The 24914-nt window shown below is 45.3% G+C and overlaps 1 protein-coding gene across 2 annotated transcripts in view; it reads left to right on the top strand.

Moving 5' to 3' along the window:
• Positions 1-24914, top strand: part of NRK (Nik related kinase) — a 144386-nt gene that overhangs the window by 30238 nt on the left and 89234 nt on the right. For both annotated transcript variants that reach the window (XM_075941116.1, XM_075941115.1), the window contains exon 3: positions 17805-17861. In XM_075941116.1, coding sequence (XP_075797231.1) covers positions 17805-17861 — 57 coding nt within the window. The remainder of the gene's footprint in view (positions 1-17804; positions 17862-24914) is intronic.

Raw genomic sequence — 24914 nt, 5'->3', positions numbered from 1 at the left:
GGGTCTGACTTAGGATTTTGGAACATTTGGGACTGGCAATGTAGCTGAACTTCCTTGATCCATGTGTCCCTGATTCCTGAAAACCAGCGGTACGGAGGAGGAAGGGCTCTATGCACTGCTGCTCTCCTCCCCCCAGCTGTGGCAATAGCAGTGCAGCGATGCACTTCCCCTGCAGCTTTTCCATGCCGCTCCCATAGCCGCAGGGTGCGATGCCTGGGAGCGACGGGATGCAGAGCCACATGTGTCCTGGGGAGTGGGGAACCAGGTAGGCGTCCAACCTCCCATCCCCTCACGCCCAGACCCCTCAGCACCCTGTCTGGCTTGGGAAAATCTTTAATCCATCATACCCTCTTTACCAGGGTTGCCGCATAAAAAAAAGTTTTAATATTATAACATTTTGGCTGTCACAACATACGTTGTTTTTTTTTACAGTGGAAATTTATGTGCATAGAAAATAGTACAACAGAGACCTGAACAAGAGCTGTTTGTGAGATCGAAAACTAATCTCTCTTTCTCTCCAACAAAAATTAGTCCAATAAAATATATCGCCTTGCCTATCTTGTCTGCTTGAAGCTTTGAAAGTCATAGTCAACACTAAGACAATTAAAAGAGAAGACAATGATGCCAGGTTTAGTGTATTTTATGCCATCCTCCATGTCTTTTCTACTTTGAATTTGTGTCCATTAAGTCCTTAATACAGGCTAAGGTCCTAGTAGAATGTTCAGAGTTTACTTCTTCCCCCACCTCCCCGCCACCCAAAAACCCTGCCGTGCGTTGTGCGAGTTGGCTTGCCTCTTGTTACGAAACACTGAAAACAGGGGAAGGAGGCAGTGATCGGAGATGGGACTGGCTGGAGTTTTCGAGAATGGGTTTGAGGCTGAATCCCAGAGTTCTGATTCAGATTCAGTCGAGCTGTGGCCTTAGGCTCTGCTCTGTTGAGATTGAAATTGAATAAATATGTAATCATAAAATGTTCCATGGTACACGGGGGCCCTAGCGAGGACCCATTGTAATAGGTGTTGTATAAATGTATCATAGAATCAATCATAGAATCCTAGGGCTAGGAGAGACCTCAGGAAGGGTATGTCTACACTACAGAGTTTTGTGGAAAAAACAACCGTTTTTCCGACAAAACTTGAGGAACGTCCATACAGCAATTGCGTTCTTCCACAAGAAAATCGAAAGAACAGAGGGATTTTTCCAGCATTGGTAATCCTCATTCTACGAAGAAGAAGCCTTTTTGTGCAAGAGCTCTTTCGCAAAAAGGCATGTGTGGACGGGGAAGGGGGAGTTCTTTCGCAGGAAGAGGAAAGAGGAAAAAGCACAGGTGCGCTGGTGGCCATTCTGTCCATAGCAATCACAGCCTAAATGCGAGAACACATCCATTCAGTCTGGGCACGCTCTTTCGAAAAAGCAGATCACTTTTTCAATGCACTTTTGCAGTGTGGATGTGCTCTTTTGGGGGAAAAAAATATTTCGGAAGCTCTATTCTGGAAAAAAAGCTTCTTCCGAAAGAAGCTTGTAGTCTAGACGTAGCCCAAGTCATCAAGTCGAACCCCAAAAAGCATTGCTACAGCTACAGCTGGGGTTTGTAATTCCTAGCTTCGGGAGTTGTATACATGATAGCTCTGAAGGCTGTGGCAGCTTTTCCTAGCTGTCCAAACACAGTCCTATCCAGGGTGACCAGATAGTGTGAAGGAGGTGGGGTGATAATAGGCCTCTAGACAAGAAAAAGTCCTGAATATCAGGACTGTCCCTATCAAATCAGGACATCTGGTCAACCTAAGCCTGTCTGAAGTCCTGGGTGTGTATTTGGGCTAGTGTAACCACCACCAAGGTGGATTTGAACCTGGGACCTCACTATAGGAGCCTCTACCCTCTGAGCTAAAAGCTAGCTGGCTCCCAGCCCATGCTGTAAAGGTCTCTTGATCTTAACTGTTGCTGTGGTCTAGGTACCACTTGCAGTTCTCAGTAACCACACTAGGTGTGTGGGTTACACTAGCACGAGCTGCCAAGAATATGGTTGTAGCTTCTGTTTTAGCACAAGAACTCAAGTGGAGCTAGTGTATGCACATCTCCCCAGGACAGGGAATTGTGTTAGCAGCTCCCAGGGCACCATACCAAGAGATCCCTGCTTTGAAAAACGTATTGTGAACAATCAAGGGCGAAGGGAAGGGAATACAGTCAAACTACGTACACATGTAGCCAATAGGTAAATAGGTAAAGTAAATGTCACTTAGTCACTTCTGCTACTCGCCTCCGGCCATTTTATGCACAGGCCTGACTACCTGCCCTTTGCTGGTTACTCTTTGTGGCCAGTTCACAGTCTTATCCAGTAAAAATAAAAAATCAGTGACTGATGTCTTCTAGGCATTATGCCAGAGGTGGGACATAATGGATCTTAAAAGTATTAAAAAATCTTCTACTTAGATACTGCACAACACTGTTGTCTCTTAGTGGGTCCCACATCAGTTGAAACTTAATGTAAAATGCTGACAAAGACGAACGGTGACAGAAGCAAACTTCTTCAGCCCTATGACCTCTTACTCCAGGCCATGGTTGCAGTCTTGCAAAGGGGTCTATTTGCATGGACCTGGATGCTCAGGGAATGCCATATGAGTGTAAGGGTCCCCAGAGAGGGATCACTTTGTAGGAAGGAGCCCATGATATCACAATTCTGGGACCACTGAAAATCGCAAAGTCAGCAGAAAGTGTCTAGCAACTCTGAAAAAAGTGAAGTGTCAATAGACAGGATCTGTGGAAGAGGGGAGACAGAATATGGATTGGAGAGCAGTCTGGTAGAATCAACTACATGATACTGCTGAAGAGTCAAAATTGTAGCCTTTGTAGGAACTGTATGTTCATGCATCCCAGGTAGGAATGCATGGCAGTTGATCAGCAATTCCTCCTTCCTACGTTAAACAAAATGAGTCTGGGAGGATAAAAGCACTGAAAGACGAAAATAGTTCAGAGATTTAAAATCTTGTAAAGCAATTTGCTGTTTAATCCTAGAAACCAGGAACCCCTTCTTTGATTGGTTAATCAAGTAAAGTAAAATCTTGCTATTCTAAAGTTGCCAGTAACTACTATTCCTGTCTAACTGTAGGCCCACAGTTCCTCAGCTGTTTTGTATTTAGCAGTTGTTTGTAATTATTATACAATATTTTCCTCAGTGTTCTCTGTTGATTTAGTTAATATTCTCTGGGTGCTGATTAACTTCAATCCCTAAAATAAATGCAACAAGTGAGCATGTCCTTTTAGCTGGCAGGGAATTATTTGAATAAGTCTGACCATTAGTTTACTTAAAGAGAGAACCTTTGCCAAATAGACATTTGTTATATGAAACTGATTAGATTTGTTTAGAAAAAAATAACACTATTCAATTTAGAAATTTTTTATGAAAATAAACTTTGAGTGTTTCAAAGCATAATAGAAAGAAGTAAATTAAATAAACTGTTTTGTCTTTTTTTGGGGAAAGTGTTAATCCAAATAAATGCACCTAGTGTCACATAAGAAATCAGTTCATTGGTTCTGAAAACCACAGTTCTTCAAAAAATGATGGCAGAAATGGGCCTGGCAAACCTTTGGTCACCAGATGTGTGGCCACAGAGGTCTGCTCTTGCAGAGTTCACTGCAGCAGAGCGTGATTATCCCCTGCAGAGCCCGGTCAGAAATCAGGAGACCGACATTTTGCAACACCAACAACCTGTAACTATGACTCCTTGATCCTTCTTTCTTTGTGTAGGTGATAGTCAGCTGGGGACTGTAACCCAGCTGGGCCCCTCCTGCCACCATCACCCCTTTAGTTGATTAACCGGTTAAACCCTGTGTTATGTTAACTGGTTTGTGTTAACTGCTTAACCAATTAAATGAGATTTTACATCCCTCGTTAACAAACCCAGGGTCTGTCAACTCAAGTTCTGCTAACCCTGAGCTTACATTGCAGTGTATACATACCGCCAGGGTCCTTTGAAATTCCAGTCTTGATAAGGGTATTTCTTAATAGAACCATCACACGATTTTAACCTGAGATTGTCCTTTTATGCATTCTGCTTGATAGACAACAGAAAATTCAAATAAACAACACAATTTACAATAAACAAAAGAACCAGGGTCTAGATCACCCTCTTAGAAAAGTCTATGGCACAATTAGTTGAGAGAGCGCATGTATAAGTGTGTATATGATAGCGTACAGGGAAGAGAGCATTAAATACATTTATTAACTTTGTGGTTGTTGGTGATCTGTGCAACTCAGAACTTTGTGGTGTTGATGGGAATAAAACTCAAGATTCTCCTCCTCCAGAAGCCCAGGCCCCTACCTCTAAACTAAATGAAAATCTTCACTTCCTGTCAGTAGTACAAAGCCCATGACACACCGTTAAACAGTTCTGATTTAATCCAGAAGAGCGTTGTAATGCGTGTGCACATTAGTTGGTCCATTATGTGTCTGAAGACAGATAAAGCCTCCTAAGGTTAGGAAAGAGAATTAAGGGGAATGGATAACTACTTTCCAACTCACTCCACTTTAAGTCTCTCAGTACAGGCCTCATCCTGTAAAATGAGAAGAGAAACTTCCAAAGTCTGAGGGGTTTTTTCCTACACGGTTTATTTTTTAGTGTGAATATTCTCTCAGTGCCACAGAACTTGGGTTTCATAAATCACCATGGGATTCCACAGGTGCTGAGTAGCTTTGGCCTTATGCCAGAGCCTTTGAGGTCTAAGCTCCTGTAGTTTGAGACCAAGGCCTGGTCAGACTAAATGAAAATGACCCTATTCCTTCCCACCCTGTTCTTTCTGGCAGTTAAATTCCACCACTGCTGCTGACTCATGGAAGCCTGCAGGCTTTCTGCCAGCAGGCACCCACAGTCAGAAAATCTTTGAGGCAAAGAAAGCTTCCTGTGTCTGTGAAGTCACCATTTTTTGGCATGGAAAGATAGTAGTAGCCTTTATATAATCGCGTTTCTGAGGCTGGAAACCCTACAATGTGTTTCAACAGATGTTAAGAGGTGTGACAAATGCTTAAACTCAAGATGAATGGTAGGGCTGTTTAAACCATTATTTATGTAAATACTGAAATTTAAACCTAAAGAAATCAGGTTTTATGTCCCAATAAATAAAATGTGAGGAAGGGGAATAGCGGAACAGCCTGCCTTTTCACACTTCTCCTTCTGCTCGCCGTGGCTCTACTCTGTGTCTGCCTTTCTCTCTCTCCTAATAATAGCTCCCATTCAGGAGGAATGCCTAAGTACTTGCTTTGTTTTAAGCACATGCTTAAGTCCCCTTGAACTAACGGCAGTTTAAGCCCATGTTGAAACACCCATGTGTGTTTCTGAATTGGGGACAACCAATGTTTCAGAGAAGCCCAATGCTTCCTCTTGCTGGTTAAACATTTAGGAAGATTTCCTTTCATTGGCTTCGGCACTGCTGGATGCAAAGCACTCAAGATGTGAGCCAACTTCATTAAAGTCAGAAGGATGCCGTTCTACAGACATCACTGAATTTAGGTCTGTCTTTCATTGAGCATAGCTGCACCTGTTCTGTCCTATACCTGTGCCACCAAGGGCTCTGTGGTCTACTTAGACCACAAGTGCACCCAGCAGACTGGCACTCGCTGAGTTAAGCCTCCTGAACAGTGCATAGAAAAAGTGCCAGCACTTACTATTCCCCTCCATTTTCCAAAAAGGGCTACAACTTGTCCAACTGAGCCTTTCTCCCACTCCCCGTTTTTCTTCATTCATCATTCTACACATTGGCTGATGGCATATGTAGAAGTTCTACCATGTCCACTCTACCTCCACCCAAAAAATGAGACTGAAATGGGAGTTAAAATAAATGACCTTTGTCCCAATTCAGCATGCCTAGGAGCATACTGGCAATCAAAATAGGCCCGGGAAATGGGTTGAGAACGGCCCTCCCCATGACGTCACCCCTGCGTGCCCCTCAAGCCCCGCCCCCTGCGTCATGTCCGGCACACAGTGCAGGCGGCGGGTCAAGCTCTGCGTTCCGCATACAGCGCGGACGTGGAGCCAGTCGGTGTGAAGGGCAACAGCGTGCGGACACGACAGCCCACCCGACGACGGCCCACCAGGAAATCCCGGTATCCCGCCGGGCCAGTCTGCCCCTGAGCGTGCCTGTCACAGAAGGGAAAGCACAGCTACCATATAGTTGACATGCCACTATGGGGCTTCAAAGGACTTGACGACTGAGGGGCATTCCTGTACAGCTTGGTAGCCAGAGAGGAAGGCAAAAGGGCACTTTCTAAAAGCCCCATCTCTACCACTTGAGCAACAGTGGGTCGAACTAAAATTGTATCGGTAACTATCATTGTTAGCTACCTCCTTGGGCAGGATTTTTTTTTCAATGCCAGCCATAATGGATGCTTGGGTCCAATTTTTAGTGTAAAACACCTTCCTTCATTCTATGTCCAGGATCAGATTTTCAGAAGTGAGTGGTGTTCAGCCTAATTTTACTTCCGTTGTAGTTAGTGGTACAAATCCCATTGACCTGGATTAGGATGTTAAATTTCAAGTAACTGACTAATCGAAAGTTGATGCATTTTGCTACAGGCTGTTGCTACACTTCAAAGGCAAAAGTGCCCTGTGGAGCCGGGGGTCAGCTGGGGACTTTCTGATAGAGGCAGCAAGGGAGGAAAGTGACTAGTTGACTAGCTTGTCGACTATCCGATAAGCATTTGCTTATCAGCCTACTAGTTGACTAGTCGTTCACATCCCTAACGTGGATGGGAGGAAAGAGAAGCCAACACTGACACTCCTAGAAAGAAAGTATTTTCTTTGTCCCGAACTCTGGGTGTTTCATAGAATCAATGAAATGTAGAGCTGGAAGGGACTTTGAGAGGTGATCTAGTCCAATCCTCTGCAGGGAGGCCAGGCCATGTATATCTGTACACATCCTGACAGGTGTCTGTCTAACCTGTTCTTGGAAACCTCTGAGTCCGGGATTTGACAACCTTCCATGGAAGTCTATTCTAAGGCTTCAAAATGACTATCCTTAGAAAGCTTTCCTAACATCTAACCTAAATCTCCATTGCTGCAGATTAAACCCTCAGTTTTTGTCTTTCTTTCAGTGGATCTGAAGAACAGTGGATTACTGTCCTCTTAACATATCTGAAGACTATCAGGTCCTTCCTTAGTCATCTTTTTTCAGAACTAGACATGCCCAATTTTTTTAACCTTTCCTCCTACATGAGATTTTCTGAGCCTTTTGTCTTTTTGTTTTGTTTGTTTGGGGTGTGGGTTTTCTTGTTTGTTTTGTTTGTTTGTTGCTCTCATCTGGACCTTCTTCAGTTTGCCTACAACTTTTTCCAAGTCTGGTGCCCCGCTGCTGCAGTTCTGCCCAAGTGTTAACTGTTTGAGAGATTCATAGACATGTAGGTGGGAAGGGACCTCATGAAGTTAGATTCATGGTTTGCTTGGGGACAGGAATCTGGTATTTGTACTAATATTGCAAAAACACGCATATTCAAATCTGTGTTTGCAAAAAGGTTTCAGTTTGGTCTTTTGGTCTGATTTTCTTTTCCTTCTGGCCTGCAGTCAAACACAGACAAACGTTTAGCAAAGCATAGAATTTGCATTTCCACTGACACAATGGGAGGAAATAGGACCTTTAAGGGTTTTTTTTTTTTTAAGTTGGACACAAAAGCTACTTCTGGTGGCAGCCTCTTGGTTTTTACAGTTCATGTGAATGGTGGTATTAGCAAATGCACTATGAGTATAAAGTTGTCTGTTTCCTTCCACATCTGTTTGTCCTTGTTCTATGCTCTAAAAATACTGGACAGTCCAGTATTGGAGCTTTCTGTTTGGGAAACAAATTGAGAAAATATAAATGAGACAATAGAAATGTCCGGTGGTTTCTAATGAAGATGTAATGTGGATTGTGATGTGATGTCAAGTGTGTCCGGTATTTTTGTGGAAACCATCTGGCAACTTGTTTTAGGTGTAGCCCCTTAATCCTTGCTTGCAACTATGTTATATGAAGGATGTGTTCGCACATCAGTCTGAACAAGGTTTTAATCAGCCTGAATAAGGTTTTCTCAAACTCATAACTCTTCTTTATTATAGGGGAGTCCTATAACTTAACGTACTGTTAAGTTTGTTAATGGTAGGAATGTGGCTTATGGGAGCTACATTTGTTTGCTTCAGTATGTGACATACTCAGTAGATTTGAGACCTTCACAAATGTTGTGTTTTGCCTATTCCATGCTCCCCTCAAATTTTGATAGAGTGGATATTTGCACTTCAGATGCTTGCAAAATTTGTACATATATTTGGAGTCAAAAGCCACTGAGCCTTTTTGGGGGGGAGAATAAGCAAACTTCTGTTTAGAAATAAATCAGTGTGTGCTTTAAAAGAAGCTTAGTTTTCACTAGATATTGGCATAGTTTTTGCTATAGAAATTTGCCAACATTTGCAAAGTTGTCCATTTTCAAGTTTGGAATAAAATGTGAGACATTTTGATTTTTTGAGTAGGTTTCTATTGTATTAATATTTCACCTCTCTAATTCATCATGTTAATATAACTGCTATGTAGTAATACAGTACCCGGGTGTCGATAATTAATCATTGATTCTAGGTGCCTACACACAAGCTTGTTAGACTACCTTTCATGTTTTACATCTCGCTTTTCTGTGGTGTAATTTGCAGTTGTTGGATTATATATTCTTACCAAAATTTCCTGTTTAAAGGCTAACAACTAGCTGACTATAGACTGTGTGGAACTGGTATATTTAACTTGGTAGCTTGTGAGTTACCCTAAAAGAATAGCGTTATGAACCATAAAGAACATTTTGGGGTATTTACAGTGCATTCATAAGTTTGTTGTTCATTGGAGTTAGTGGGCAAGGAAAATCTTGTTCTGTAGAGTCCAGTGAATATGGTTCTCCTAACATGGGTGCAACTAACACCCCTCGCTGGGAAAAGATTCCGACAGTCAGATTAATAGCTGGTGTAAATGGTGTAGCATCAGTTAAGTCAGAGGAACAATGCCAGTTCATCCCAGCTAACCCTTCTTCTAGCTCAGAGTGTCTAATGTTGGGCCAGCTGAGAGATAAGAGGATAACTTAGTTTGCTGAGCTGTGATGATTTTCTCACCTTATCCTTGCTTCCTGCTCTCGTTGCTGTCTATAGCCAGGGTGAGCATTGCAGAGGCAGCAATTTAGTTACCGTTGGAGGAGGACGTTTATGGGAAGCAATATTTATCCTGCTTCGGCATTGTGCTTGCTGGGGACCTGGGGGGGTGAGAACTCTTTGGGCTGGAGTATAATAAAGATGAGACACCTGAGGAAAAATGATGTTTTAACAGACTGAGGCTTCTAACTGGCCACTACACGTCAGCACTGGCTGGGAGGCAGGAAGGCAGCAGAGGCAGATTGTGGCTGTTCAGGTGGTAGAGTAGCTTACCCTCTTGAGATAATACATGAAAGCAGTCACTAAAAAGAAGTCTTGCAAATAGGACTGGAGGAGGGGGGAGAAGGAGCATCCCAGAACTGAAGTGGAATAAAACCTTTGCTCACAGAGACTCATGCCACCTCAAAGGATGGGGAAAAAAACTCCTCAGGGGAACATGCAGTTTGATTTACATCATTAAAATATGACCGACAAACAGGCCAGGCTGTCGGAGCCGCAGAGAGTTTGTACTGGCATTTCCACAGCAATACCTCCGATTGCATGATTCAAATGAAAGGACTGGCTCATCATCAGAATTACAAACCCATCATGGGGTGTCCTGAATTCCTTGCAGGGCGGAGAAAGGCCTGGTAATTAACTGCCACGGAGTGATGGATTTTGCCAACCCAGCTGTCACAATTGCCGTTGTAAATCATTTGTTATGGCTTATAATGGAGTAATCCTTGAGAAATTGCTCATAACTGCAATTCAATGGTAGTTTTTAGTGCATTAGCCACCCGGAGCTCTGCCTCGGACCATTAACTAACAAAAGCCAGCTATAAACTCCTAACAACTTATTTTTCCGGCAATAATTCCTGTCCCATTTAAACCAAGTTTCCTTTTTTTTTTTTTTTTTTAAAGCAGTGAGGTTTAAGGTGGGCAGCAGTGGGCAGTGCCTCAGACTCCTGTTCTAGTCCTCCAGTGCCAATCCAGAGCAGGGAGAACTGAATCACCAGGGAAAGCAAGGCTGTTCCATATCCCAGCAGTGGGATGCGGCTCCTCATCTTGACCCAGTAGTACAGTAGTGCCTAGAGTGCACTGATCGGGACAGCCAGTCAGTCTTGAAGAACTTACCATCTCAGTAGAGAACATACATGGAGGAAACAGAAGTGAAATGACTTGTCCAGGGTCACCCTCAGAACCTGGACTTAGCCCTAAGATCTCCTGCTTCCCACCCCTGGTGGAAAGAGGCACTTTGGGGCTGGGTGTGGCAAAGCTGAGCTCCACTATGGCTGATGCATTACTCCTTGCAATGCAGTGGGGGACCAAAGTCTACAGGGGTGACATCAGTGGTCAATTGAGCAGGTCCTTACTAGACCTGCTTAATCGAATCCCGGGAGATGGATCTCTGCAGGATCAATCTCCCGGAAGGTGAGGACAGTCCTTAGTCAGATCTCTTAACTACATGGAGCCAATCCCACACAGACACTGCCAACTTTCAACTCTTTTCTGCTGAGCCCAAATCCTGAGATAATAGACCAGCTTAACAAAGGACACTGCCACCCAGAAGCCTCAGGCACCTATTGAACACTCTGCAGTCAAATGGCTTTAGAAAATAACAGTTTGGTAGCATATGTAGTAAGTGGGGTGAGGTGAGGAAGTCCTTTAACCCTTTCCTGCTGTTGAAAGCTGTTTTCAAAGCAATTTAGGAGACTAATTCTGGTTGTCTTACTCACTGTGGGACTACTCACATAAGTGAAGTGCGCAGAATTTGATGACTGGGTTGTTCAGACAACCTAGAGAGCATAAACACACTGGCTGATATTACTCAGCAGTGAAACAGCTAAAACAACCAGTGGATGGCTGATGTGGGCTTTCAGCAAAAAAAAACAAAAACAGCATCTCTTCAGAGAGATACCAGTTTTGCCAGGCTTTACCGAAACAGACCTTGTGGCTGCTAGAGAAGCAGCAGTGAACAATATTTCCCATGAACTCTGCATAACCTCTGAGAGTTATTGGTGAAAAAAGCAAAACAAAAAAGCCAAACCCTGAAGTCTTTACTCAGTCTTACTCAGGAAGGCTGCTTGAGTGAGAACTTCAGGGTGGGGCTGGAGAGGCTGAAAACCACTTGTAAAGCTTGCAAGGAAAAAGAAACTTGCCACAGTTGAAAAGTCAACTTAGAACAAGAGAGCAATGATTATATTTGTATTACCACTGCTGTTCTGCCAGAAAGGCCCATAGCCTTTTCGAGACACTGGAACAACGTTAGCATGCGGCTTCTGGTAAGCCTCCCGGCTAAATTGCACACCCATTATGTGAGCAGTCTGTGAAAAACTACACTCAGGAATTTAACCAGGCTGAATTAAAGCTGCTTCAAACCTTTTAAAAGAGCCACTCCAGGGTGTGTCTAGACCAGTGGTCCCCAACCTTTTAGGGCTGCCAGCTTGGGGGAGGGGCTGCACATGTACTGTGTGTCTGAGGGCGGTGCCGCGCATGCGCCACACGCCTGGGGGCGGGGCTGCGCATGCGCCACATACCCGGGGGAGGGGCCACACATGTGCCATGCGCCCAGGGCGCAAGAATGGCTTGGGCCAGACCTGATCACTCGGCAGGTGCACATAAATGCCCCGGTGGGCACCATGGTGCCCGCGGGCACTGCGTTGGGGACCACTGGCCTAGACTACAGGGTTTTTTTTTTTTTTTAAATGTGGCCTTTTTTCGAAAAAACTTCCCCTGCGTCTAGAATGCTGCCACATTGTTTCGAAATTAAATCGAAAGAACGCGGCGGTTTTTTCGACTGTGATAAACCTCATTATACAAAAGTGCTCTTTCAAGAAAAGGCGTTCTTGAATGCAAACAGGGCTTCTTCAAAAGAGAACATCCAGACTGCCTGGGTGCTCTCTTTTAAAAGAGCGGCTCGCTTTTTCGAAAGAAGTGGTTGCAGTCTAGACGCTCTCTTTCGAAAGAGGCTTGTAGCCTAGACATAGCCCCAGTGGTAACATGCTTCCCTTATAGTTGGGAGGTTCTGGGTTCAAGTCCCATGCTGGGACTCTTGTTTGCAGCTAGTGTTGAGAGCTTGGGGCCATTACTCATCAGATAAGGCATTGAGGAGAATTCCCTTGGACCCCTCTCGGGAAAATGTCCAAATGGATGTTTGGAGTCAAGTGTGGAAGAATTGCAATGTCTGCTCTGCTCTTGCCTTTTAGGCGACAGAGGTTGTGTGTGCGAGCTGTTAAGTGTGGAATGGCTGTTGTACTGTCGCTTGAATTGTATTTGATGGGAAAGGCCTATTTGTGAGCATTCAGATGAGGGTGGCGTAGGTTCACATGGAGCATATATATTTTGTCACACATGTAATCCCATCATATATTAGGATTATTACATAGGCTATGCTATGAATGAAGGAGGCCGCTTAACCTGCCACGTTAAGGAGTTTAGGAGGTAGAGCCATTATTTATTTATTCCAAGAAAGAATGCCGCAAATCACACCCACACAACCCCATTTCACCATAAATAGCACTACAGTTGGTATCTCATGACTACATGAAAAAAGTTTCATAACATGTGGCCGACCTTGCTAAAGCAGTCTCTCTATTCTGCCTCTCCAGTTTACGAGGGTGGAATGCAATAAATAAATAGGGTTTGTTACCCTTTTCTTCACAACTTTGGCAGGCCTGAGATTTTTTCCCACAAATCCAAGCCAAAAAAACCCCACACATGATATAGCCTACAGAGAGAATGGGACCACCAATATGTTGAGAACAAGAGTGAATCTGCAAAAATGGCTTAAAACTCATTTACTCTCCGCTTTTCTGTCTATGTCAAGACATGGAGATGGAGTCTCATATATACTAAGGACTCTCTTTTTTTATAACTGTGGCAGTTTAAAATACCCTAAAAGTGGATGCAAGGGCCAGAAAATTAAATTTATGCCCATTTTATGGCTCCTTTAATATAAACAAGACTCAAATCCCATTTTCCTATTGCTTCACCACAACGTGCCATATTGTGAAGGCCAAAAATATAACTTGAGTTCAAAAAAAAATTTGACAAGTTAATGGAAGCTAGGTCCATCCATGGCTCTTAGCCAAGTTGGTCAAAGGTGCAACCCCATACTCCAGTTGTCCCTCAATTTCCAGCTAGTGCTGGAAAACAGGGTATGGATCACTCAAAATAGCTCTACTCTGTTCATTCCCTCTGACGCATTTGGCACTGGCCCATGTCAAAAGACGGGGTACAGGGCTTGGTGGACAATTGGTCTGACTCAAAGTGTATGTTAGATTTAGGGTATGTCTAGACTGCAGAGTTTTTCTGGGATACCTCTGGTATCCCGGAAAATCTCTGCCAAGGAACATGTCTGCTCTTCCAAATTTTTTTTTCTGGTGAGCAGCCGTATTTTTTCAGCATCCCTGTAAACCTCATTTTACGAGGAAGAAGGGATGTTCCGAAAAGGGGTCTTTTTCTGACATTTGGCCCAGTGTAGATGGGCCATATGTCTGAAAAGTCTCTCTCAAAAAAAAAAAGTGGAAAAAGATATGCAAATTGCGGTTTGCAATGCAAATTGCGGTTTGCAATTTGCGTATCTTTTTTCTGGAAGAACTCTGTAATCTAGACACAGCTTCAGGTGTGCATTCTGCCACTGAGTTTCATGCTCACCTAAGTAAAATTTCACTTTGCACAAGGGCTATAGCCTTCCAGCACCACTTACGCATTTATGCCGATAGGGATTGACTGTGCAGCTGGATGATAGGATAAACCCCACTTGATTCAATTAAGCTCATGGTGACTTGTATGTTTATCACATGATGGACACCTGCAACCAAGACAATGGAATGTTTACAAGCAGGAAGTCTGATCCAGCATTCTTTCCCCAGATTACACTCCAATTCTTGTCACTCCAATTGCTGTCAGTGGTACTTTGTTGGATTTAGGAGTGTAGGACTGGGATTAAAATTGCATGATACTGAGAACACCTGTATCAGTTGGCTGAAGTGGATGAAGACCCAAAATGAGGCCCACAAAGGAAACTATTATATAGCTCAAGAGGCTTAAAATGACACTGAACTCATCACTCTTATGTGAACCACATTTTCTCCAAACTACATTTCCAGGATTTAACATTTCTGATTTTCAGTGATAAATGTAAGCAAGAACAGAAGGGTTGCATGGAGTGGAGGTAATTCTGCCAGTAAAATAACAGTCATCTTTTATTCAAAGGGAGAAGTGAATTGGGCAGATGTTCTCAGACTCAAAGACAGAGCCTTCCTTCCGTAGCTATTCTGTGCAATTTTCAGTAACCCCATTCAGTACTGTCTTAGTACTAAACTTTTTGCATTATAATGAAAGGAAATCTTTCTCTTCCCCCGTATCAATCCTTGCTCAATCTATGAGAGTTCCAAAATTCTCATTAGCAATAAGCATGTAAAATCCCATTTAGTTAGTTAACTTGATTAAACATAATATTTAACCAGTTAACTTGATTAAAAGGGTGATGATTGGTAGGGTTGGAATACCCCTCCCCCTTCTGCAATGGGTGGGAGCTGCTCCAGCCCCTACCAGTTAACCGGAACCGTAAACCTCACTCGTGAAGGGTGAAGCTTGCCTAATCACATCCCTCATCAGCAATAATAAGAACCCTTATACATTCTCAAAGGCAAACTACGTGTCATCTTTTTGCAGTGTACACAGTTGCCTTAAAAGCTCTTGTCACCTAGAGAAATCAGTGGCCAGCTCGGTACAATGGCTAAAGACCTGAATTAATCAGCCTGTTCAATTTCAGCCAAGGGTTCGAGTTAAATCAGGGTGCCGGCATGTCTAGCGTTACTGTACTTTGTGGAGCGCCCTCTCACTGCATTGCCAAGACATTCAATGCCTGGAAACATTTGCAAACAATGGTCTCCAACAAAGGAACTGTGGCTGTTAAAAGGAAGCTTACTAACCATGATTGACGTCAGCTGAAATGGATAGTGACCAAAGGCTGGCATCTGTCTGGAGTAGCACTCATCGCTAGAAGGCCTGCAGTCAAGCACACTAATACGTGTGTCATGCACATGTTTTGGGTGTGCCTCGCTTTATCTTCCTCTGTAAGTTCAGTGATAAACTAGAATTATAGGATTTCTTTGTTATGAGAAAAAGCTTTGCAGGCCCATAAGTGCAACCATGGTAAGAGAGCACTCATAAATATACAAAAACGAATCCTGATTTATCTTTTTTTAAAGGAGAACGTGGCTCTGACATCCTGCCTGATATTAAGAAATCATTTTTCTAGATGCAGAATTCTTTAGATCCAAAACAATTCTCATATCGAATTTTGAACATAGAGGACCTGATTTTTTGTAAAGGGTATCAATTCAGCTTCTAATTTTACAGGTGTAAAATTGCAACTACAAATCATTGTGTCCACAAATTATACCATTTCATGTTGGATGCCCTGATTTCCAATGGCTTACTCACTGCAGTTAACTGTGGGTACAGAATTGCAGACAATTATTTGCAGGAGAGAAATTGCGCTCCAAAAGCTGGAGGCTATTTCTGAAAATCTGGCCCACGGGAAACATAATTGGAACGTTTAACCAACATGATGTTGACCTGTGTAATTTGAAGCAATTTTCAACTATGAGATTAGTGCTGGTTAGTGTGGCAATATATTGTACTTTCCCTTCAATCCCTCTTCTAAGCAATGTGGCCTAGCTATCCTGATGAACATAGAAGTGTAAGTCTATTTTAAAGTAAGGCTATTGCATGTCTCCATTTCTAGGTCTCAGCATTGCATACAACAGTTATAGTCTCAAAGTACATTACAGAAGTGATCTTCAATATCAGCAAGAGAGCATTATTCTATAAGTACAAAACCTCCACGAGCTTTTTCAGGTTGATGCCTGCCCCTTAGATAACTACAGTAGCATTGAGAGATGTGGAAGCTTAGGGTGTGTCTAGACTACAGGGTTTGGTCAACAAAAGTGGACTTTTGTTGACAAAACTATACCTGCGTCTACACTGCCCCTGAGTTCTGTCGACATAACGTCGACAGAACTCAGCAGCTTTGTCGATGGCTGTAAACCTCATTCTACAAGGAATAATGCCTTTTGTCGACAGAGTTCTGTTGATAGAAGGTGTTATTGCATCAACACTGTCCTTTGTGTCTACACTGTCACGTCAATAAAGCGTCTTGCTTTGTCAACAGAACTGGATGTAGTCTAGACGCTCTTTGTCGACAGAAGCTTTGTCGACAGTATCTGTCGACAAAACTTCTGTCAACAAAAGCCTGTAGTCTAGACGTACCCCTATATCACAGCAGAGAACCTTCTAAAGAGGGGAGGAGGGAATGTATGAAGGTAGTCTTTGACGACTGTGTAAAAGTTGCCAGATTGACAGCTCTAAAAACTGGAGTCCTCTGTTTATCCATGTGTAGGTACACCACAGAAAAGTAGTAGTGCCAGCATCCCCACTGATTGCTTTCCCAGCATGTCGCTGTCCTGAAGGGACAAAGGGACAAAAAGGTTGTTTGAGATTCTGTGCTCATTGAATCACTTGACATTGCAGTAAGATGACCAAGAAATGTTAGCTTGGAAGCACCTGTCTCTTGGGAGCTGTATTGAAACCTACAAACTAATCCCACCGTGGACGCTGAAAACAGGAGTTTCATATTCTTTGCCTTGTCTGCATTCCGGGTGAAACTCACCCGAGAGAGAGCCAGCACAAAGAGTACATACCCCTCAAACTCAGAACTCAGACCCTGTACAGTTGGGAATTTTATTTTAATGGTTTTGCATCATACATATGCTATCTTCATTGATTTCACGCAACTGAGCGAGACAATCTTGCTATGTCTCAATGATTAATTGAAATATTTTGCTTGCATAGATACTTAATCATGGCTTAGTGTAGGGATGTAACAATGTAGTTGATTAACCGATTAATGGGTAAGCAAAACGGGGAGGGATAGCTCAGTGGTTTGAACATTGGCCTGCTAAACCCGGGGTTGTGAGTTCAATCCTTGCAGAGGCCATTTAGGAATTTGGGGCAAATATTTGTCAAGGATGGTACTTCGTCCTGCTGTGAAGGCAGGGGACTGGACTTGATGACCTTTCAAGGTCCCTTCCAGTTCTAGCAGATAGGCATCTCCATTAATTTTAAAAGCTTATAGGTTAATGCTATCTGTAGCCTACGTGCATTTCTACCCCTTCTCCTTCCAGTAAATTTTTTAGCAGACTGGGCAACAGCCCAGCTAATTCCTGGCTCGCACCGGGTGTGAGACCTACCCCCGCTGCAGCTCTCATTTAAAATGTATTAGGAGCCAGCCAGGCAGCCAGCCCGGCTCAGTTTCAGCTCGCTCCAGGCCCCGTGAGGGGTTTTTTAAACTGGCTCCCCACACAGACCAGCCCCCGCCTGGCACCCTGCGCTGCTACCTCTGATACAGAAGCAGCAGCGTGGGGTGGCAGGGGACTCCTCCGGAGTGGGGCCAGAGCACAGTGGCTGCTGGCCTCCCCCCTGGGGACTACAGAATAGTCAACAAACTGTGAGGTTACTCAACTATTCAATTAACATCCCTAGCTCAGTGTGGGGGAATAGACAAGAGGACCTCTTGAGATCGCTTTCAGCCCTACGTTTCTATGAATCGGCAATTTCAGATGGTTTACATGCATGTCTGTCTGTCTTACAGCATGTCCTTTATTTTCACAGGGCCGCCACGTTAAGACAGGACAACTAGCAGCGATCAAAGTTATGAATGTTACTGAGGTGAGTGAGCATCTGTGAGGAGAAAAACGGTTGTCTGGTGATGAGCAAAAAGGACATATAAAACAACCAGCCAGGTGGCTATTGAAGAAGATGACCTGCGTGCATTCATACCGCTTGCTGGGAGTTGAGATTTTTTCCCCCTGAAGTACTAAGGATGGTTATATGAGCAAGTTTAATTGTTTTCAGTCATATTTTTACAATGGGTGCAAAGCAATCACAGTTAGTGGTTGTGTATATTTTTGTTAGGCTATAATGATGAGAGAGAAACTTTCTTCCTGCTTATTGCTAGTTGATTATCTGTTTCCAGCGATAGCACACAGAAGATTTCCTGTAGCTCTGTGTTGCCTCTGCTCCGTTTCATCACATCCTTTCCCCTCATACGCCAGCTATTCTTCTGTGCAGTGCAAAAATCTAGGGCATTGTAGTTGCACTGACAGCAAGCAAGTAAGAGCATGTTAGAGTTGCAAATGCTGCCATTTTTTATCAGATAGATGAGAGAAGTAGACAGTTTAATTGGCACAGTCCTTGCTCGCATTTAGAAAGTGGTGTCAGAGTTAGAACATAGTGTTACCGAATTTGCTAAGCATTGATTTTTGTTCCTCCTCTGATAGGTGCAGCTGGTACAGCAACTTGCTGCCTCGTAACATGAAAGGCCAAAAAACTTCCCTACTAGAGTTTCCTGCAATTCTGTCCTTGCACATTATGGGCCTGATTGACATACACACTCTGGGACTTTCTGCCGTGAAAACTAATCCGGAATAAGATTTGAATTTAAAGCAGAATAGCTTTAGGATAATTCCATGTGTGGACGCTGCCTTTTTCTGGTTTAGGGTAATCCACTTCCAAAGTGGATTAAGATAGTAAAGAAAAAAGCCTTGTTGGTCTGAAATTGTAGGTCTGGGATGCACCAGGTGTCCCAGGTGTTGCCAGGTGTCCGGTTTTCATCCAGAAGGCCTGGTTGCATAGGGACTCTGGCGGCTCCAGTCAGGACTGCTGGCCGGGCCATTCAAAATCCAGTTGTCAGGGATAAGGCAAGTTCCCTTAGCTCCATACAGCTGCTGGAAGTGGCCAGCATTTCTCTCTGGCACGTAGGAGAAGAGGTGGCCAGGGCATACGGTGCCCTGCCCCCAGTGCTGTGTCCGCAGCTCCCCCGGCAAGGAACTGGGGGTGGTACTTGCGGCTGCGGGCAGCACTGACTGTGTAGAGCCAATTAGCCACACCTCTGCTGGGCATGCTGGCAGCTTCCGGGAGAACCAAGGCAGGCCAGGAGCCTGCCTTAGCCTGCTGCACCGCTAGCCAGGCGTCAGCTGAGGTAAGTGCTGCCTAACTGAAGCCCACACTCCTGTCCTCCTGACAGAACCCCCTTATGCCCCTCCAGGGCCAACGTATTCCATGTGTGCAGGTACACGCTGGCGTCCCTATCTGTAGGTAGAACGTTTACTGGCATCGCTGTGGCGGTTCTGAATGTGGGGTTTTTACCAACACAGCTGTGCCCGTGTAATCTCTAGTGCAGACACATTTGCACTGGCATCTGAGTGGTTTTGCCAATGTGGTTTGCGTCTCTTGGGAAAATGGTGTAAACTGTGGTGACAGAAGTGCTGTTTGCTAGTGTAAACTCAGTCTACACTGCGGAGGGCAGGCAGGGGTTTGCTGTTCCTGCTATACCAGTATCACGACGGTAGCAAAACTTTTCTAGTATAGACGAGGCCTATGAGTATCCGTACATGGAGCGATTGCAAGATAGCTATTCCTGGAGAATTATTCCAGAATAACTCCATATGCAAACAAGGCCTAAATTCCTCTTATGCCACGCTGGCCACATGCAGACACTACAGCAGTGGGCGTCAGCATAGCAATCTAAGATCTGGTCTGTGCCTAAGACTTAGCTCAACCTAGCGACATCGCTCAAGGCCATGAAAAAAGTCCTGCCATGTGCGACGTAGTTAGATTGATTTGAGCCCCACTGTAGACGTAGCTAAGTTAATGGAAGAACACTCCTAGTGTCCTAACTGCCCCCCTCCATCACTGCAGTAAGTGTCAGTGCCGTAACGATGTCCCTGTAACACAGGTCGTGTAGACATACCCTAAGGAAAAGTGGACTTAAAGCAGGATTAAGTGTAATGTAATACACACCTACTTTAAGACCCTCTTACACTGCCAGGATAGTACAAAGTTATTATGAAAAAAACACAGGCTGTGTATCTTTAAAAATATACATGTGTACATATATATGGTCAAACTACAGGTACTAAGGTTTTGCTTTTCTATCTGTGTAGAGCAGAGGTGGGAACCTAAGGCCCATGGGCCGGATATGGCCTTAACTTGCCTGGATCCAGCCTCCCAAAGTTTAGGGCTCCCTCCCAGCACTGGGGAACCCCTGCTGCTGCTCTAGACCCACCACTACTCCACTGTGGGGCTGCCCTGCCCCCCAAGCTCTGCTGTGCAGAAGGAATGTGGGGAGTGTCTTTCTCCTCAGTCAGGGGCCATGTCAGTGAGGGGTTGGGGTTTTGGTTTTGGGGGGTTTTTTGCTTCTCACTTGCATGCGACCCCCGACTGATTTCTGTGGGTCAGTGGTCCCCGACCCAAAAAGGGCTCCCCACCCCAGGTGCAGGGGGTACATTTTTAAAAGATGGCAGCAGTAAACTTCTGGGACTGCTAGCTCTGTGGAGACGTGCCCAGCCAGCGACATTGTTTTGCAGAAATGAGTCCCCAAAGAGGACAGGTTTTTCGGTCGTGGAAGGGGCCGAATTTGTGGTAAGGTGGGAACCCAGAACAGACGCTCAGATGTGAGCATCTCCGCCTCCTGCATCTGGCAAAGTGAGTCCCAGCCCACGAAAGCTTATGCCCACACAGAGTTACCAGTCTTTAAGGAGCCACAAGACTCCTCATGGATTTTGCTGAAGAAGCCTAACAAGGCTGCCCCTCTGACGCTTCCAGCCTTCAGGAAAGGGATCGGTAGGTAGGGGGCTGCCAGAGACGCAGAGCTGAAACAATGGCACAGAGTTGTTCTATGGACGACTTTTGCCTCCCACTGAACCCCAGGAGTCCACAGAGCTTGGGAGTTGTCCCCGTGGCCTTACCCAGAGGCAGTGGTTCTGCGCCACTACAGGGAGTATCAGTAGGAAAACTCCAGACGGGGAACTTGACAAGATCTCCTGCTGCATTGTGCTGCACACAGTTTGATATTCTCCACATTTAAATAGTGTGTGCTTGTGCCCGGTTGGAAACCAAACGTAAATGAAGGATAACCCAGAGACCTGGATTCACTGATTCCTACCAGTGTCTGCGTGTGGTTCTGTGAACACAAAGCAGCCATCAACTTGCATAACAGCCTGGTTAGTCCTGCTTTACAGCTGTTTTGCATCAGTGTAGCAGCCCTGCACCGCTGAGGTGTATTGATGGATCTGACTCACTATTTGGGGAGCTGGGCAGCTTTACACACAAACGTTACGTCTACACTGCAAGCTTCTTGCGCAAGGACTGTTTTCAACAAGAGTTCTTGTGCAAAAGGTCTTGCACAAGAGCACGTCCACACTGCCATGTGCTTTTGCATAAGAGATGCGCTTTTGCACAAGAGCGACCATGGCCGTGTGGACACTCTTGCACAAGAAAGCTCTGATGGCCATTTTAGTCATAGCGGTTTCTTGTGCAAGAAACCCCCGTTGCCCGTCCACACTGCCTTCTTGCACAAGAGGGCTTATTCCTCGTGGGGAAAGGAATAAATCTTGCGCAAGAAGCCCTCTGTTCCGATGCTTTACTGTAAATTTACTTGCGCAAGAACGTGCATGCAGTGTAGATGCTTCACAAGTTTTTGTGCAAGAAGCCTGCAGTGTGGATGTAGCCTTAGGATTTACCCGTAACTAGTCTCGTTGGTTTTGGTTTGAATTATTCCGTGCTACGCTGATTGTGTCTTTCGAATAATTCTGCAGCGCTTTCAAGCGAAAATCTTTAGAGCTGGTGCAATTCCCTTTGGGGTTTTCCCTGGTGCTCTCCCTTTTAAGCCCAGCGTCATATAAAAGCTCTGATGAGTTCATGGCTTGGTGCAGGCAGACGGTCTATTGTTTTCAGCTGTGAAATGGTAGGCTGACATGTTTCCAGTGTGCAGGGTGACAGCCTGGTGCCTGGAAGAGCAAGTCTGCACTGCCACAGGGTCTCCTGTGTGACCTTGGGCATGTCACTTATGCCCAGAGCCTCAAAGGTATTAGGGTGTCTAACTCTGGTGTAAATCAAAGGGAGGTGGATGCCTAAAGACTCTTCAGGATCTAGGCCTGAGTCTCTCTGGGTCTCTGCTTTTCCATTTGTAAAAGGGGGATATTGGTGCCTTGTTACGTCACAGGGATGCTGTGAGATTAAGTGAGCTGCTCATGTACTACAGTAATAGGGGGCTGTGACAGACTGCTGGCTAAGCCAGAGCTCTGCCACAGTAGGCTGGCTAAGGGGAAACAGCTGAGCAAGCCCTGGCCTGCAAGGCTATCAGAAGCAGCGCTGGGCCTCACAGAAGGAGGGCTCTGTAAGGCAGAGGAAGGAAGCCAGAGGAGAGAGAAGGAGTAAGGAGCCCGGGTGCGGCTCAGGGGAGCGAGCTCTGTCTGTCCATCCGTCCATCCATCCTGTAAACTTTGTAAATAGAAGGTGATGGGAGTTTACAATAAAAGGCACGGGTGACTGCACCAGAAGGCTTGTTGACTGATTTGTGGACCAGACCGCGGGGACTCTGCCACAGGGGCACACAAGTATTTTAGACAGAACTAGGTTCATCCTCCAAGACTTGTGTGTAAAGAAATTGTTTGCCTACTAAAGTTTCAGTATTTGTCACATAATTTTCTGGTCTAGCTGTGATTATATTATTTCTCTATTCCTAGAGGGTACGTCTACATTGCAAGACTATTTCAGGATACCGGTGGTATCCCAAAATAGATACCCTGCGTCTACACAAGCCACCCGTTATTTCGAAATATTTTTCTAAATAACGGGCGTGCTGTTCCCTCATCTCGGTAAACCTTGTTGCCTGAAGGATAAGGGATGGCTTGAAATAGTGCATTATTTTGAAATTTGGCACCGTGTAGACGCGCCAAATTTCAAAATAAGCTATTCCGAAATAGTTTCGAAATAAGATACACAATTTGCTTAGTGCAAATTGTGTATCTTATTTCGAGTTTAGGGTGCAGTGTAGACTCACTGTTGCACTTGAAAAACGGGTTTGAAACCAATTAAGTAAAGTCTTAAAAAATATTGAAATGCATCTTCTGTAACGTGCTGCCTATGAACCACATCTGACGGCACGTCTCACAGGGCGGTCGACTTGTAAATGGACAATAGAGCACGGTTATAATAAAGTGATGTGAAGCGAAGAGCTATATAGCCCTGCTGGACAAGCCTCTGTCATTCTTCTCTGGAGACTACAGAGTTCAGTTGTTGAGTTCTGAAGACTCTGGCACCGTTTTAGGGCAGAGTAAATCTGTTCTCTCTGGAGCATGCACCGCGCAGTTCAGAGCGGCTTTCTTATGATAGCAGCAGGATGCTGTGGTCAGGGTGGGATCCTGCGGACATCTGTCAGGAAGCGCTTCAGTGTCAGGTTACAGGGAGGGGCGTGGGAGCTTTAAATGAGAGCTGAGGGGAATGTGTGCTTCTGTGCCTCTTTGCACAGACCCTGCTTCCTGTTATCTGTGCACACCTACCCAACAAAGCGTTTGCAAAGAGATCAGATTCTCACTGAATTATTCCCTCGGTGGGTCTCTGTCTCAGGAGAGAGCAACAGGCAATCCCTGTGACTCTCTTGTTTTCAGTCTTTCCAGTGATCTAAGTGCGACTGTCCATGCCACAACAGTCGTAAACTCTCCTGGTAGCGTGTCCACCAGTCTCTCATCTTGTTTCTTCCTGAAGGGAGAGGTATTGTGCTGATGCTACCTGCCGGATAGGGCCACGTTTCCAAAAATAGCCCTTGCGCAGGAGCCTGTACTCTCCAGAAATAACTCGGTGTGTGTGGGGAAACAGCAACGGCGCCTGCTCACTCAAGAACGACGTTTATTTTCCTTGCCAGTAAAACTTACAAGCATATTTCAAGGCCCTTTGGAAATGTGGCCCCTCGTAATATTAACACAGAGATGATTGTGACTGGAATCATGAACATCTCGATGTCTCTGACTGTTGAGGCTACTTCCCCGTGATCCCCAGCTACCAAAGGGCCTTAAATCACCCCTTTTGCTAGATTATCTCCACACCTTGCAGTCTCTAGGGGTATGTCTACACTACAAAGTTAGTTCGAACTAACGGACGTTAGTTCGAACTAACTTTCATAGGCGCTACACTAGCGCTCCGCTAGTTCGAATTTAATTCGAACTAACGGAGCGCTTAGTTCGAACTAGGAAAACCTCATTTTACGAGGATTAAGCCTAGTTCGAACTAGCTAGTTCGAATTAAGGGGTGTGTAGCCCCTTAATTCGAACTAGTGGGAGGCTAGCCCTCCCCAGCTTTCCCTGGTGGCTACTCTGGCCAACACCAGGGAAACTCTTCTGCCCCCCTCCCGGCCCCGGACCCCTTAAAGAGGCACGGGCTGGCTACGGTGCCCGTGCCAGGTGCAAGCCTGCCAGCACCCAGCCAGCAGACCCTGCACCTGGCACGGCTCGAGCCACCCACCCGATGCCCCCCAGCCCTCCCCCTCTTCCCGGGATCAGGCTGGCGGCTCCCGGGAGCTAGCCCGGGACCGCAAGAGGCTGGCACCCGCCTGGGCTAGTGCGGACATCATGGACCTCGTCCACGACCTCCGCACTAGGCACAGGAAAGTGGCCTTCTAGGGCAGGAAAGCTGCCAGCCTGGCCACCCAGGAGCAGGTGTGCAAGAGAATCAAGGTGGTCCACTGAGAGCCACGACCCTGAGCCCTGAGCTTACAATGGCCATCCTGGGTCAGACCAAAGGTCCATCTAGCCCAGTAGCCTGTCTGCCGACAGCGGCCAACCCTAGGGACCCTGGAGGGGATGGACCGAAGACAGTGACCAAGCCATTTGTCTCGTGCCATCCCTCTCCAGCCTTCCACAAACCTTGGGCAGGAACACCACT

Source organism: Pelodiscus sinensis, chromosome 13, assembly GCF_049634645.1.
Source record: "Pelodiscus sinensis isolate JC-2024 chromosome 13, ASM4963464v1, whole genome shotgun sequence".
Classification (NCBI taxonomy): Eukaryota; Metazoa; Chordata; order Testudines; family Trionychidae; genus Pelodiscus; species Pelodiscus sinensis.
The sequence above is the reverse complement of the archived record's forward strand: the minus strand, read 5'-3'. Positions and strand labels throughout refer to the sequence as shown.